This window comes from Rattus rattus, chromosome X (assembly GCF_011064425.1).
Source record: "Rattus rattus isolate New Zealand chromosome X, Rrattus_CSIRO_v1, whole genome shotgun sequence".
Taxonomy (NCBI): Eukaryota; Metazoa; Chordata; class Mammalia; order Rodentia; family Muridae; genus Rattus; species Rattus rattus.
Genome location: NC_046172.1, coordinates 51,876,582 through 51,890,756, shown reverse-complemented (window position 1 = coordinate 51,890,756; position 14,175 = coordinate 51,876,582). Strand labels below are relative to the sequence as shown.

Here is a 14,175-nt window from a genome sequence, read left to right as displayed (position 1 = left end):
GACAGATAACTATGGTTCATTTAGTTTTCCTTTCGAGATTTTAATTTTTCTTGAAAAATTTGAATCTGTATCTCCTGGTAGTTTCTAAGGACAAAAATGTTCATTTGCTTTTGCTTGAGTTGAATACAAGTAAAGGATGTGGCTGGGGAGATAGGTCAGTGGTTAAGAGCACTTGCTGCTCTTCCAGAGAACCCAAGTTTCATTCCCAGTACTCATGTCAGGCAGCCTGTATTTCCAGCTCCAAGAGGTCCTACACCATTTCCAGGACTCCATGGACATCCGCACTCCTCATTGTATCTAGTAGACACACACACACACACACAAGAATATAAACAAATCTTTAAATCTAAAAAAGGAAAGGAACAGAGAACATTGGGGAATTACTCTGTTTTCCTCATAGCCCTAGTGGAACTAATCAAAGTCCAGGTGAGAAAAATATATGGAGATGGGTAGCTAACCAAACTTTTGGGACTTCTGGGAAAATGGGAAGGCAAGGGCTGTCTCTGGGAGGACCAGAGAGCATGGAGGTTAACATGGGAGAAATAGAGTTGCCTAGAGTTACACAGATGTGTATACATACACAAGCCTCAGAAGCTTGTCAGAGTTTCAGTGATTAACTTTCAGTGATGCTATATGAATGTTCTTGCGCCTATATCTATCATCCAGGCATACAAACACTGCAAATTTTGCATAGTTCCCAACATGCTTTGTATTTCCTAACATCTGTTTACCATGCCTTAAAAATAAAGAGCATGACCGGGAGTAGTCTTGTCATTTCGCATGTCCAAGTAGAAGGCCAGCAGCAGGAGACCTACCTCAGACTTAGTACCTCAGCTCATACTACTTTCTTAGCTCAATTTTCATGCCCACTTGCCACATCAATGCATTATTCAGCTCTTCGGATAGCCTGAGGACACCTTTGGGACCTCCATCTGTTGGATAGCCCTCGAAGGTGCTTCATGTTTTAGCAGGCCTAAGAGCAATGTGAACACCCTACGGGGAAAGACTGGAATTCCAAAAAAACAAGCAAAGGTGATGTGCGCAGGCCAGCCTGAATATGGTCTTAGTCAATCGCTTCTTATCTGATTCCAGGGGCCTTGGTCTGGAAGCACGTAGTCTCTGGCTTGAAATGTGAAAGCAGGAGTCAGAATAGAAGCTTTAAACTAGGAAGTCTGTAAGTAGACTCCAAAAGGTCTTTTCTGAGATCTTGGGGTTCTAATTACCTTGTTTTATGATGGCAGGCAGAGAGAAACCACAGGGTACCTAAGGAAAGGAAAAAAGTGAACCCCACTGGGAGACCCTGTAGAGGCAGGAAGACACATTTTACTTACCTTCCAACACTTTCCTTAAATGGAGGGACAGACCATGAGCCATGTGGAATGTGGAATGGTGGGATGAAATAAGTCAGCTGGCCAGACCCGCAGTCTATGGCAAGACGGCACTCCTGGAAAACCAGCACATGAACAAACAGGAAACCAAGTTGTTACATCTTCTTGCCCGAGCCTGAAGATCAGATGCTACTTTCCAGCCATTTCTTTTTTGGTGGTTTTTCTGATAGGGTAGTACTCCAAGGGCCTGTGAATGATTAAAGAATGACAAAGTCAAATGGCAGGTTAAGCCCATTCAGAAAAAGGCTTGGTGAAGATCAGGACAGGTCCCCAACTGCTGGTCAGTCTGCCCAATGTCCCAATAACCAGGTGACCTTTTTTTGGAAACTCAGAGCCTTAACATGGGGGCTGGTGAAAACTGTTCTGGAATTCAGTGAGCATACCTATCCCTGTCTATTCCTACCCTCACCTCATTCGAGTTTATGGGCCTGAATGCTCCTGGAGAGTGATGTCACATTAGTGTTGCCAGTGAGGGGGAGAGTCAGAATTTCTTTCCTTAATCAGAATCTTCTCCTGAGTCATAGCAGATAATTTACTGTATGTAAGGACCTTAAACTCATACTAGCATGTCCTCTATGAATAGAAGCTGTATGTCCCATAAGACGGGCCTGGCCTCCTAGGTCATGGAGAAGTCTACTCAAAGGTATTCTGCATGATGATGCTTGGTATCCTCTGAAGCAGAGGTTATTCACAAAGTCACCTGGGGAGATTTTAAAAATAGCAGCATGCGTTCTTCAGAAATTCTGCTTCATAAACCTGTGCTGGTGACAGGATAATGGTCACTTTCAAAATCTTCCCAGGGGAGTCTATCTAATATGCTAATATAATTGAAAATCAACCTTAGATATCAGCCATGCTACCCAGAACAGCCCATTTTGTCTGACTTTGAAGCTAAGCAAGGTCAGTCCATTGCTAGTACTTGCATGGGAAAAACTACTTTATTTAGGTTATTTTTCTAGTTCTACTTGGCTCTTCTAGACTAAGTAGCTCAGTTAAACAATTTATCTATTTTGTGTGTGTGTGTGTGTGTGTGTGTGTGTGTGTGTGTGTGCTGGGTGCTGCCACATGATGTGTGGTCTATGGGTGCGGCGCTCACTCAGACGTGCATGTAAACAAGAGACATGCACGGCACAGCACCACGGTATGTAGAGCCAAAGGTTCTTTCCTTCCATTATGTGGGTCCCGGGATTGAACTCCCATGGCAAGGGCCTTTTACCTGCTGAGATATTGTACTGGCCTAAATGATTTTCCTATTGCCCAAACTAGATCCAAAGGCAGGGCGTGGCAGCAAACCTCGGAATCCCGGCACCTGGGAAGACTGGGGTGGGAAGATTAAGAGTTCAAGCCTATCCTGGACCACGCAGCAAGACCACATTTCAAAAATGAGAAAAGAATAAGGGCTGGGAGACAGCACAGTGGGTAAAAGTGCTTACAGGCAAGCACGAGGCCTGAGTTTGAATCCCCAGAATCCATACAAAAGCAAGACATAATAACAAGAACACCTGTAAACGCAAGTACTCCTAAAGAGTGACTGATGGGAGGCAGAAAAAAGAATTCCCAGAAGCTTGAGGGCCGGCTAGCTTGGCATATCCAGCAGAAAAACAACAGACACCCTGTCTCAAGCAAGGCGGAAAGCCGAGCCTGACACCCAAGGCTGTTCTCTGACCTCTAAAGGAATGCCGTGCTATACATAAGCCTACACATTCATTCATTCATCCATCCACCCATCCACCCATCCATTCATTCTCTTTCTCTCACATACACGATCTTAGAGCTCATTCTTTTACTTTTAAAAAAGAAATCATTTCTTTTAAGTTGAGTGCTTCGTTCAAACCACAAGCTCTTTTTGGCTGCTTCCTCTGGCAACAGTTCGGTTCCAACTTCTCAGGAATGTTACAACTGACTGTATGGAGTGGACCAAAGCCCCCAAACCAGGCCTTTTGAAACAGTAAATCAATAACAGCGAAAACCAAAGTCCAGCCTCTCCCTTCACTTAGGAAGGGACTGGGAGTCAAAGGATCAGAATTTTACCTTCTAACTGCAGACACTCAAGAGACCCGATGCACTGCAAACACCCAAACCAAGCAAAGCACAGCAGTCCCCAGATACCCCAGTGCCAGTATCTGATCGGAGGCCTCTTCCAGTAGGAATGGCCTCACTCCAGCAATCTTAAGGAAGATGCTTTAGACTCTACTTAACTTCCCAAAGAGACATATAAATACCTGCAAGGATAAATGGGTCATGAAATCAGCTTACTATAAGAGACTGCCCTGAGTAACGGCTCTTGATTGTCGAGAAACTGGACGTTATTTCAAAGCAGCAGAATCCAGGGCACTTAAAGAGGACAGTTCGGCAGTGGCCTAGTGTTGGGGGTGAGTTTATGTAGAATGCAGGTGCACACACACACACACCTCTTTTCTTCAGGGTATATGGCAAGTCGCCAAGACCCCCGATCATCAAAGTAAGTTCTTTTCTATATTACAGTACATAAAACAACAGAGGAGAGGATGCTTTCAGAGAGAGAGAGCGAGCAAGAGAGATGGAAAGGTAGGGCATTCATAGTGCAGAGAGTTCTGTGGCTAAGCAAACGGGCAGCATCTGGGTTGTGGCCTTCAGGCGCTGAAGTACTGCGACTTGTCTTCAGAGGAGTCCTCAGTGGCATCTGCTTTCTCCCGGGATTTTGCTGGCTCCTCTGGACCTTCTGGCCCCTCTTTCTCTTGCCCCTCCTCCTCCTCGTCGAAGTAGTCAGCCTCATAGTAAACATCCTCATCCTCTTCTTCCTCATCCTCCTCCAGGTAGTCAGCCTCGTAGTAGATGTCATCTTCTTCTTCCTCTTCATAGTAGTTATTGTTCTCTTCATAGTAGTCATCGTTCTCATAGTAATAGTCATTGTCATGGTAGTAGTTGTCCTCGTAATAGTCCTCATAATAATCCTCCTCCTCCTCCTCCTCCTCTTCTTCATAGTAGTAGTCGCCATCCTCCTCCTCTTCATCCTCCTCTTCATCCTCATTCTCAACCCCCTCGTAGTAGTCATCGTCATCATCGATCTCTTCTTCATCCATCTGTTCTTCGTCCTCATAGTTCTCCAGGCCCTCCTGGTAGAAGTCGTCTGAATCTTCGTCCTCGTTCTCTTCCATGTCCTCATTCTCTTCTTGGGGATAGATGTCTGGGTATTTCTGCATGCACTCCTGCATGGCCTGGAACTGACCTACACACTCGGATCCCCTGCCTTCGTCCGTGCTGTTGTGGAAGCAGGAAAAGGCAGACTTGAAGTGCTCTCCACAGGGGCCGCTGGCCATTCCTCCAAGGCAGGGGCAATTCCAGTTAATGTTCCCATTTGGCAGAGTCAGTCCATACTCCGCATAGGGATCAGCGGGGTCGTCAACCACCAGCTCGGCATTGCTGGGGCTTTCGTGGTCTTCTTTGGTCACAAATACAATTTTATCCTTCCCTTCTTGCCGGCTGTAGGCCATGGTAGCTCCGGGTGCTGGTTCTCAGTGCTGGTGCTCACAACTAGCAGCTTGCAGCTCTGAGCTGGAAATGCTGGAAGGCGTGGCTGGAGCTGATACACCTTCAAGCTGTGACCTCCCTCGCCCCTCCTCAGGCCTGGAGGGGGCGGTTCTAAGGCCAGCACTGATCCGCCCCCTCCCGGCCTGCTTGCTGCTGGCCATCAGTATTTTTCAAAAGAAAATATAATCTCCTGCTGTTTGGATGTGCCTCTCAAAGATCTACATGAAGCTGGGTCCCAAGGGTGAGGCACATTGGGCAGGGCCCTGTGGATCTTTACACCCTTTGTAGAAATTAGTGGAAGATCTCAGGTAATTGAGGCCATGCCTTTGAAGGAAACAAAGAGTCTAAAATCTCTCAGGCCCTTTGCATCCCGGTACCTTTCTCTGATACTTTCTCTGATACTTGAATCTCCAGAACCATGAGCCAAAACAAAACTCTCTTTACTTCCTAAGTACCCTGGATCAGGCGTTTTGTTACAAAGCTGTCTCATCCACGATCCTTCCTGATCTCTGCATCAGCTAATTGCAAACTTGGCCTAACATAGGAATCATCTGATGGCTTGCTAAAGTTAACATTCCTAAGTTCTCACCTGAACATTATTTTTATGGTGTAGGCCGGTGTGGGTTCTTGAATTCTGTGATTTTTTTTTAAGAATTCCTTCCATAAACATAATCTGGACAATTTCCTAATTCTGAAATAAGGTGATTATTGATATGTGTTGAGTTAAAGGAAATATGGATTTTTAATGGCAGTATAAAGGAAAATTGATAGTTCCTTTTAATGATTTTTCTCCTGAGGGACAGACAACAGTAAAAGACGGTAACCCTGCTTTATCAAAACACAGGCCTAAACTATAACCCTGCATTTCTTATTTTGTTTGGTTATTGCTTTAAAATTAAACAGGTGGTCCTTAATGCTCCCTGGCCAAAGAAACCAGGGCGTGCCTTTTTATTTGTTAATTTTGCAAGTTGAAATCAGTTAGAGCTTCCAGAATGGAAAATGAGTTGGCCACTGCTGCGACCCACAGCTATGACACTTAGCCATTCTGCTGTTTAGTGTCTGTAGTTTCCAGTGGGGAGAGGGAAACCACGGGATGGTTAGGTGACCCAGGTGAAAGCACAGCTCAACAATCACTTGTCTCGAAACCCCTGACCGAGCCTGTGACTCACAGGGCTATGCTTTTAAATGCTCCTCCCCAAGGTAGCTCAGAGGTGGGCTTGAAAAAGGCTTGGAAGGAATCCCCCAGACCTCAGGCCCTAAGATCCTGTTCTGCCATATCTGTTTGCTGACCAGGCTGTGCTAAAGTCCTTGTGGACTCACCTCCAGCTGCACAGAGGGGGGTGGGGGAGATGGTGGATTCACCTTGCCTAGCTAAGCAGAGTCTCCCTTATAACAATTATCAAGATAGGATCTGGGTTGGTTGATAGCCACAGGGTGGGCGGTCGCTGAAGTAGCCCTGAAACACCAGGGTGGCTGTAGTGAAGTAAGGAGCCTTTTGTGCCACAAAACTTGGGTTTTCTCCCACAGTAGTGGGATTGGAAGCACCCAGGCAGCTCACCAGGTTAGAAACCCAGAGGATCATTATTATTTAGTATCTGTGCAATAAACAAAACTAAGGCAGCCAGTCATTTGACAGATGTGCCCAGCACTGAAGAGATAACTCTTTTTTTTTTTTTTTTTTTTTTTTTTTGCCAGGCAGACGCCTATATATCAAAATTTAGGAACTGGAGACAGGAGAGTTAGTAGTTCAAGGACAGCCTTGGTTATGTAGCAAGTTCAAAAGTTCCAGGGTATAAAAAGCAGTGGGGTTCACAGTGGAATTTTCATACATACATTTGTTTACATGACTGGCCTGGAACTAGCTCTGTAGACCAGACTGACCTCAGTTTACAGGGATCTGTCTGCTTCCGCCTCCCTTGACTGTTGGAATTAAAAAGCCCATGCTGCTAGGTTTGAGCTAATTCATCATGTGTTTTAAATTAGCCCCTGTCTGAAAGCCAACAGGCAAAAGATTTGCAGCCATTTTTGTAAGGTATCAATTCACTCTGATGATAGTTTCCTTTGCTGTGCCGAAGCCCTTTTATTGTCTCTAACCCCATTTGTCAACTCTCACTGTGCTATTGGGGTTCTTCTGACAGAGTTCTTGCCTATTGGTGTATCTTGAAGTGTTTTCTGTATGTTTCTCTCTAGCAGTCTCAGTTTTTATATTAAGATCTTTGTATAATGAATTTAAAAAGATAATACTAAAGGATTGGGAAAGATCGGTGTAGCTAGAACTTTCGGAGAGGAGACTGGAGAAGGCAAACTGCCTCAAGATTGAACTCGAGATCTGCAGAAGGTGTTACATCTGCAGTCCTGTGCTCGTCTCTGTGTGTCAGAAAGCCAGGGAAACAGTCTTTGAGGGGATCAGGTGGGGACATCTTTAGGGAGCATGCGGGATTACAGGAAAGAGTTCATCTTCCCATAGCCAGAATGGGCAAGCATTGTGATATCCAACAAGCATTTGGCAGACTATAAGAAGGTTTCCCTTAATAGTGACCAAAAGGCCGTTTCTTATCTGAGCTGGCCTCTTAAAGCTGAAAAAAAAAAAAAAAAAAAAAAAAAAAAAAAAAAACAAAAAAAAAAACAAGCCTTTGAAGGAATCCAACCTGTTCTACATAACTTCATCCTAGAGAAGATTTCGTTACAAAATGCTAAAGAAGCCGATTTTATTTATTTTTTTTAAACTGAAAGACCCAGCCGGAAACAATGACCCTAGTGTCTGGCATTCACTCCCTGAGTACTGTGATTGTGTGAAACTATCTCCAGTCTTAGGGAAACATGTTGAAATGTTTTAGGCCTCAAGGACTGAGATTTGTGAAAAGGAGTTGGAGGTAGAAGAGAAATGTGGATCAAGTAGCACGCAGGTTTCTTTTGTTGTTTTTACATTTTTACAATTCGATAGATTGGAAGGTATTAATATTCTAGTTAGTGTAAAATGTTTAACTTCTTGTATTTCAGAAACAGAATAATTTGCTCTGTTTGGACCGTGCTCTGATGGTGCTCAATCTAGCTATAGGAAAACTATATAACTTTTAATTACCAACTGTTACACAGCCCAGAAAATAGCATGAGAGAACACTTGCGAAGGCAGGTAATTGCAGAAAAGGGAAGAGATTTAACAAATAGCTCTTTGTAATAATGATGGCATTTGGAAATCCTTTAATGATCAGCCATTTCCTATATTTCGCTTAAATGAGAAATTCTCAAATACATTTTTAATTTTTAAATTTTATTTGTAAACCTCTGTGTTTGAGTGTGTGTCTCTGTGTGGGTTCCTGCGTGTGGGCTGTAACTGTAACTCGGGGGGATATGATACCCTCTCTAGTCTCTGCAGGTGCCCGCACTAAGGCTTTCTGTAGCAAGTGCTCTTAAGCACCAAGCCATCTCTTCACTCCCTAGTGTCTTTTTAATTTTATTTTTAGATAGGATAGTCTCACTATGGAGTTCAGGCTAACTGTGAATTCATAATCCTCCTGCCTCTGCATTTAGAGTGCTGAAATTGTAGGCTTGCCCTAGTAAACCTGGTTGGTGTTCTTATTGATTGAACTAATAGATTCTAGAGCATTTCTAAGTATTTGGGAAAAAAAAAAACCTGCCGTACAATACAAGGTAGAAGTAGATGGTCCTGGTATGAAGCAATCAGAAATAGGAAGACAGATTCCTAATTTCAGTAGAGAACAAGTCCAAGTGATTCCACAATTCCCTAAGTACTCCACTGTGCCCATACATTCTAAGTTGGGGACACATGGGCCTGTTATCACTCTGTGGCCAGTTGCGGTTCATTGTGTACATCGAGTGAGCCTAACTTGCGTTAAGATGACAGATACACATTCTTTGGCCAGCTTGAGGTTTGTGGTACATGTAAGAAGACCCCAACATTTGATACTGAAAAAGTGGTGAAGAAGTATTATGGATCGTCAAGCAAGGAATAAATTCAATCAAAACAAGTATGATTTGGGCACTGGATTTGTATTAACCCGCTGTCTCCTATCCAACTGCTAACCAAGGCCAATACTGCTTAGCCTCAAGGACAGATGAAATTAGATGCATTCAGAATGGTATAGCCATAAACATCTCTCTTTTTTCTTTTATATTTTTATTGGAGAAACTTTTATTATTTTATTTTTAACTAATCATTCCATTCATTTACATCTCAAATGATATCCCCCTTTCTGGTTACCCCTCCATAACACCCTATCCCACATCTGCCCTCTCTCACCTCCCCTATGCCTCTATGAGGGTGCTTTTCCATCCACCCACCTACTCCTATCCCACGCTCCAGCATCCCTCTATGCTGGGGCATCAAACCTCGACAGAATCAACGGCCTCCCCTCCCATTGCTGTCAGGCAAGGCCATCCTCTGCTACATATGTATTTGGAGCTGTGGATCCTCCCTGTACACTCCTTGGTTGGTGGTCTAGTCCCTGGGAGCACTGGGTGGTGTGGCCGGCTGATGTTTTTCCTCATATGGGGTTGCAATCCCTCTCAGCTCCTCCAGTCCTTCTGCCAGCTCCCCCAATGGGGATCATGAGCTCAGTCTGACGGTTGGCTCCAAGCATCCAAATCTGTATTGGTTAGTTGCTGGCAGAACCTCCCATGGAGCAGTCAATCATACAGGGCTCCTGTCAGCAGTGTCTGGGCTTGGTGTCTGCAGACAGGATGGATCCTAGGGTGGGGCGGTCCCCGGATGGCCCTTACAGTCTGAAAGCTTACTTCTCTAAGGTGTCTGTCTGAAGAAGTATTCATTGAACATTCTTCTGCCTCATGGTCTATTTATTTGCTTTAATATGAAACGTCCTGTTTCCATGTTGGATCTTTCATAATCAGAAACATTTCTTAGTACTATAAATTTGCTTAATTTTATTGTTTAGACCCTGGTATGATGGCATATCCCTTTAACTTCAGGACTCAGGAGGTAGAGACAGGAAGATCTCTGGGGGTTCAAGGCCAGCCTGATCTACACAGAGAGTTCCAGGACAGCTACACAGTGAAAGAGACTCTGTCTAAAAAAAAAAAGAAATTTTACTTTAGGGTATGAAATTCAGTTCATCCATAATTAGTGAAACTGTATGACTCAGACACTTTTTTTTTTTGGAAGCTGGGGACAGAACCCAGGGCCTTGCGCTTGCTAGGCAAGCGCTCTACCACTGAGCTAAATCCACTTTCAAAGTTCCCAAATCAAACATAAACTCATTGACTAAAAGCAACAAGGCTTGCCTGGGGAGTAAACAAGATGCCAATGGCATGTCTAGGACTCCACACTGCATCGGGCCTAGTGGTCCTCAGGTCTGGCGGTACATTAGAGTCCTATTGGGAGTGTTAAAACATTTTATGAAAGTAGAAATGAAGCTATCTAGAGAACGGAGGAGACTTGATGGGCATGGGGGAAGGAGAGGGTAGTCGGCTATAAGGGGAGAGTCCTTAGAGTAAATGATGTACTTATATAAAACAACCCATAAGATGATAATGATGAAGAAGAAGATGATGATGGTGATGATAATGATGATGAGATTCCAGCTCCTTGGGAGGCTGAGCGGGACGATCAGCAGACTACATTCAAGGCCAGCAGCACAACTCAGAACATGAACAAAAATTGCTCCCCCAGCCCTTATCACTCAGGAAATTCCAAGGGCTCTATGAGCTCTTTGTTAGGAGCTGGTAACAAAGTCTAAACATCTACTTAAAAAGAAGTAGAAATTGTCTTTTAAAATAATTATTTTCATTTTATGTGTATGGGTATTTTGCCTGCATGCATACCTCGTGTCCGTAAGTGTCAGAAGAGGATCTAGGATTCCACTGAACTGGACTGTAGGATATTTGTGAGCCATTATGAGGGGTCTAGAAACCAAACTAGGATCTGTGCTGCAAGAGCAACAAACTCTCTTAACCCCTGAACCGTCTCCAGGCCCCAAACGCAAAGTTCTTATTGGGCTAGACTGAATACTGACCATTCCAGCAAGAGAACTTTGGTCATCTTGACACAGTGTGAACTTAGGGATTTTTTTTTTCTTGCAACTTAAGGTCACTGAATGTGGCAAAACCATTGCAGCCGGTCACAGTGTAATAATAGTGATGACCTCGGTAGAACAGACTTTAAGGACCTCAAGAACTACCCAGAAAGGGAGCATATCAGAAAGCCTTGAGACTAGTTTAGTTAGGTTTTCCATTGCTGTGGAAAAACAGCATGACCTAAAGTAACTTTGGGAAGAAAGGGTTACTCAGGTTTACAGATTACAGCCCATTGCTCAGGGAAGCCAGGGCAGGAACCTGGAGGCAGGAGCAGATCCAGAGGCCCTGAGGGGTGCTGCTTCCAGGCTTCCTTCTCCTGGCTTGCTCAGCCTGTTTTCCTGAGGGCCCACCTGCCAGGAGTGGCGCCACTCAGGTGGGAAAAGCTTTTCTATCAATCATCAATCAAGGACGTGCCCTAGAGCAAAAGCAACAACAAGAAGTGAAAGCAATGCCCGAACCCAAGTAAGCAAGTAAACCGGCAAGCAAGCGGACAAAGTAGCAAACTAAGAAAAAGGAACCCCATTGAGACCTTCCTCCATGCTTTTAATTAATGGGAAATGGCTGTGGAAGGGCATGAGGACTGACGGAGCCATTTGTCTAGTTTCTGCAGCAGCTTAGTGACCTTGCTCTCCTCAGAAGAAAGTGGCTTTTACAGTTTTCTGCTCATGCTCTGTTCTGTCTCCCCTATATGGCAGCATCTCTACAGAGTTCTTCAGTTCACCCTAATCCTACTTCGTCCCCCATGTTGTCAGTGATTCCCAGCATTAACTGACTACTGAGCCCCTCCCGGTCTCATCGTCCATGTGTCTGCTCTTCCTTTGAAGACCATGATGGCCCCTAGTTGTGTCCCGTTTGTCTCCACATGAGCCAGGCTGTAGATATTTGAAGGAATGGGAGACAATGTGGAAGAGTGATTGAAGACAAAGACTCTGGAGCTGGGCTGCCAGGGCTTAAGTCCTGGCCTTTTCCTTAGGTAATACCAAGCAAGTTGCTGGACCTCCATGTGCTTTGGTTTACCCATATGTAAACTGGGGATGATAATGGAGTCTCCCCGACTGGTTATGAGGAATTAAACAGCATACATAAATGCATCCATGCAATGGCCGGTGCACAATAAAACCTAAGGAAATGGAAATGGTTATTTGCAAATGATAATTTGCTTCCTCATGACCTTATCAACAAAAATCATGAGTGTGATCTTAGGAGCCAGTTCACTGTTTTTTCTAGGGAAGACTAGTTCTGAATATATGGACTTCCTTCTTTGCTGCCCACCTCCCCCATATTGATGGCAGTGCAATGCTTTTTTGTTAAGCTACTTTAAACAATGTAGACGGTATATAGAGCTTGATCTCTTCCTTCCTGTAGCCAGCACATTGAAGCTGTTGTGTGTTCAATAACTTCATGGTCCTTTTTTTAAAATTTAACTTCATGGTCTTGTTGGGTTCCCCACTATAATGTAAAATACTAGAAAGCTGTCAAAGCATCAGGCTTTGAAAGCTTCTGTTCCCTTCGAAACTGCTGCAACAGATGTTTGAGAATCTTTCAGTGGGGAAAGACATTAAAGAAAAGTATAGTTTACCTTATCAACAAAGATAAATTGTCTAATATGTCCTGTTGGTTTTTGAGGTGCCAGTATTGGTTGGGCATATTAATGGGGTCAAATCCAGTATTGCTATTCTTCAAACATTGATTTAGGCATTATTTACCATACCAGGATACTGTAGCCATATAGACAAACGAAAAGTAAGACCAACATCCTTTTGTATCTGGGTAAAAAAAAAAAAAAAAAAGATAATTCAAGATTTTTTAGCCATGACAGTTTGAAACATTTCTGTCTATTTCAAGAAACTATATTTTTTTTGTTTATTCTGATAAGAGCTCCCAGAACCCAGATGACTTCCTGGTGATAAGAGCCTAGCAGCATTTTCTTTTGTTCTGTGTTTGGCCTTGGCATTTATGGTTGAGTCTGGGCTCTAAATCCCTGCAAAATATCCTGAGCAGCTGAGGGTAATTTTTTGCTGCTGCAGAGAACTCTTCAAACCCTTGAATGGAGGGCTGCCTCCCTCGCCAGCCTGAAACTTGGTGAGGTTCAACATGAGCTGGTTGTAAAACAGATAAAACTCTGAGTAGCACATGCTTCGAAGTTTTTGGTCCATGCCCCACTCAACTTCTGGGGGTCCAGAGAAGACTTGGAGAATAGGTCATATCTCCTTGATGAATTCTTCATAAAGTCCCTAAATGCTCAGATTCAGAGAATATCAAGGTTGGTGAGTGCATCTGTGTGCTTCAAGAGTGCAGCGTCCTATATTTATAGGGGTGTAAGCTCCTGGATTTCACTCTGTGTACCTCTTCACTGGGACACCTCACAATATCCTCCACGACAAAGTGGTAAGTGTAACGGAAGCTGTTCTTCTGAGATCTGTGTGCAACTGTAGCAGGTTATCAAATGTGGGGAGAGGGCTGTGAGAAACCCCCGGATTTCTAACTAGTTGATCAGAAATCCCAGAGAGTTAAAACTTGTAATTAACATTTCAAGTGGGAGTGGTCTTGAGGGACTGAATCCTTCCATTTTGGGATCTATAGAATTGGACTAAAGTTGAATTGTAGGGCATCAGAAGGGCATCCAGGAAGTTGGAGAGCTGGTTTGTTGATGTGAGGGAAATCCCACATACTTGATTGGTTTAGAAGTGTTCTAGGACTAGAAACAGATGTTAGCAGATTCTTATAACCATCTTTTAGTATCAAGAACAGGAAAAGGTAGCTCCCAGTAGGTTAACAATAAGGGAAATTTATAACTTCTGAAAGTAAAAACTTGACAGACTGGCATAGCTTTTGGAGAGGCTTGATCTGGTAGCCTAAAGATACCACCAAACCCTGTCTTTCCAGGCTTTGTTCAGAATTGTTCAAACAAAAGACACATTCCCTTGTAGTCTCAATGCGACTTCGGGCGATAGTCAGGCTTTTTTCTCTTCTTCATTTTCAGTTGGAAAAGAGATATTAGCTGATTTCTCGGCAAAAGTCCTGACATTTGCTTTGATTGTCTTGGATCATACAACATAACTATCTCCGAGTATGAATTGTGTTGGAGGGGGGGATGAAATATACTAAGTATGTTAGCTTTCCTAGAATGCTACAACTTTGAGAAATTAGAAGAAAGATAGAGTGTGGTGTATAAATGGATCCCAGCAGCATAATCAATTACATAGATAAATTGTTTTCAAAGGTT

At 43.7% G+C, this 14,175-nt stretch overlaps 1 protein-coding gene across 1 annotated transcript; it reads right to left on the bottom strand.

The window, feature by feature from the left end:
* Positions 1-4,000: 4,000 nt before the first annotated feature.
* LOC116889315 (mitochondrial intermembrane space import and assembly protein 40-like) lies at positions 4,001-4,861 on the bottom strand. The gene has a single exon (XM_032890441.1). It carries the CDS (start codon positions 4,859-4,861, stop codon positions 4,001-4,003), a length of 861 nt encoding a protein of 286 aa, XP_032746332.1.
* Between the last annotated feature and the right edge of the window lie 9,314 nt (positions 4,862-14,175).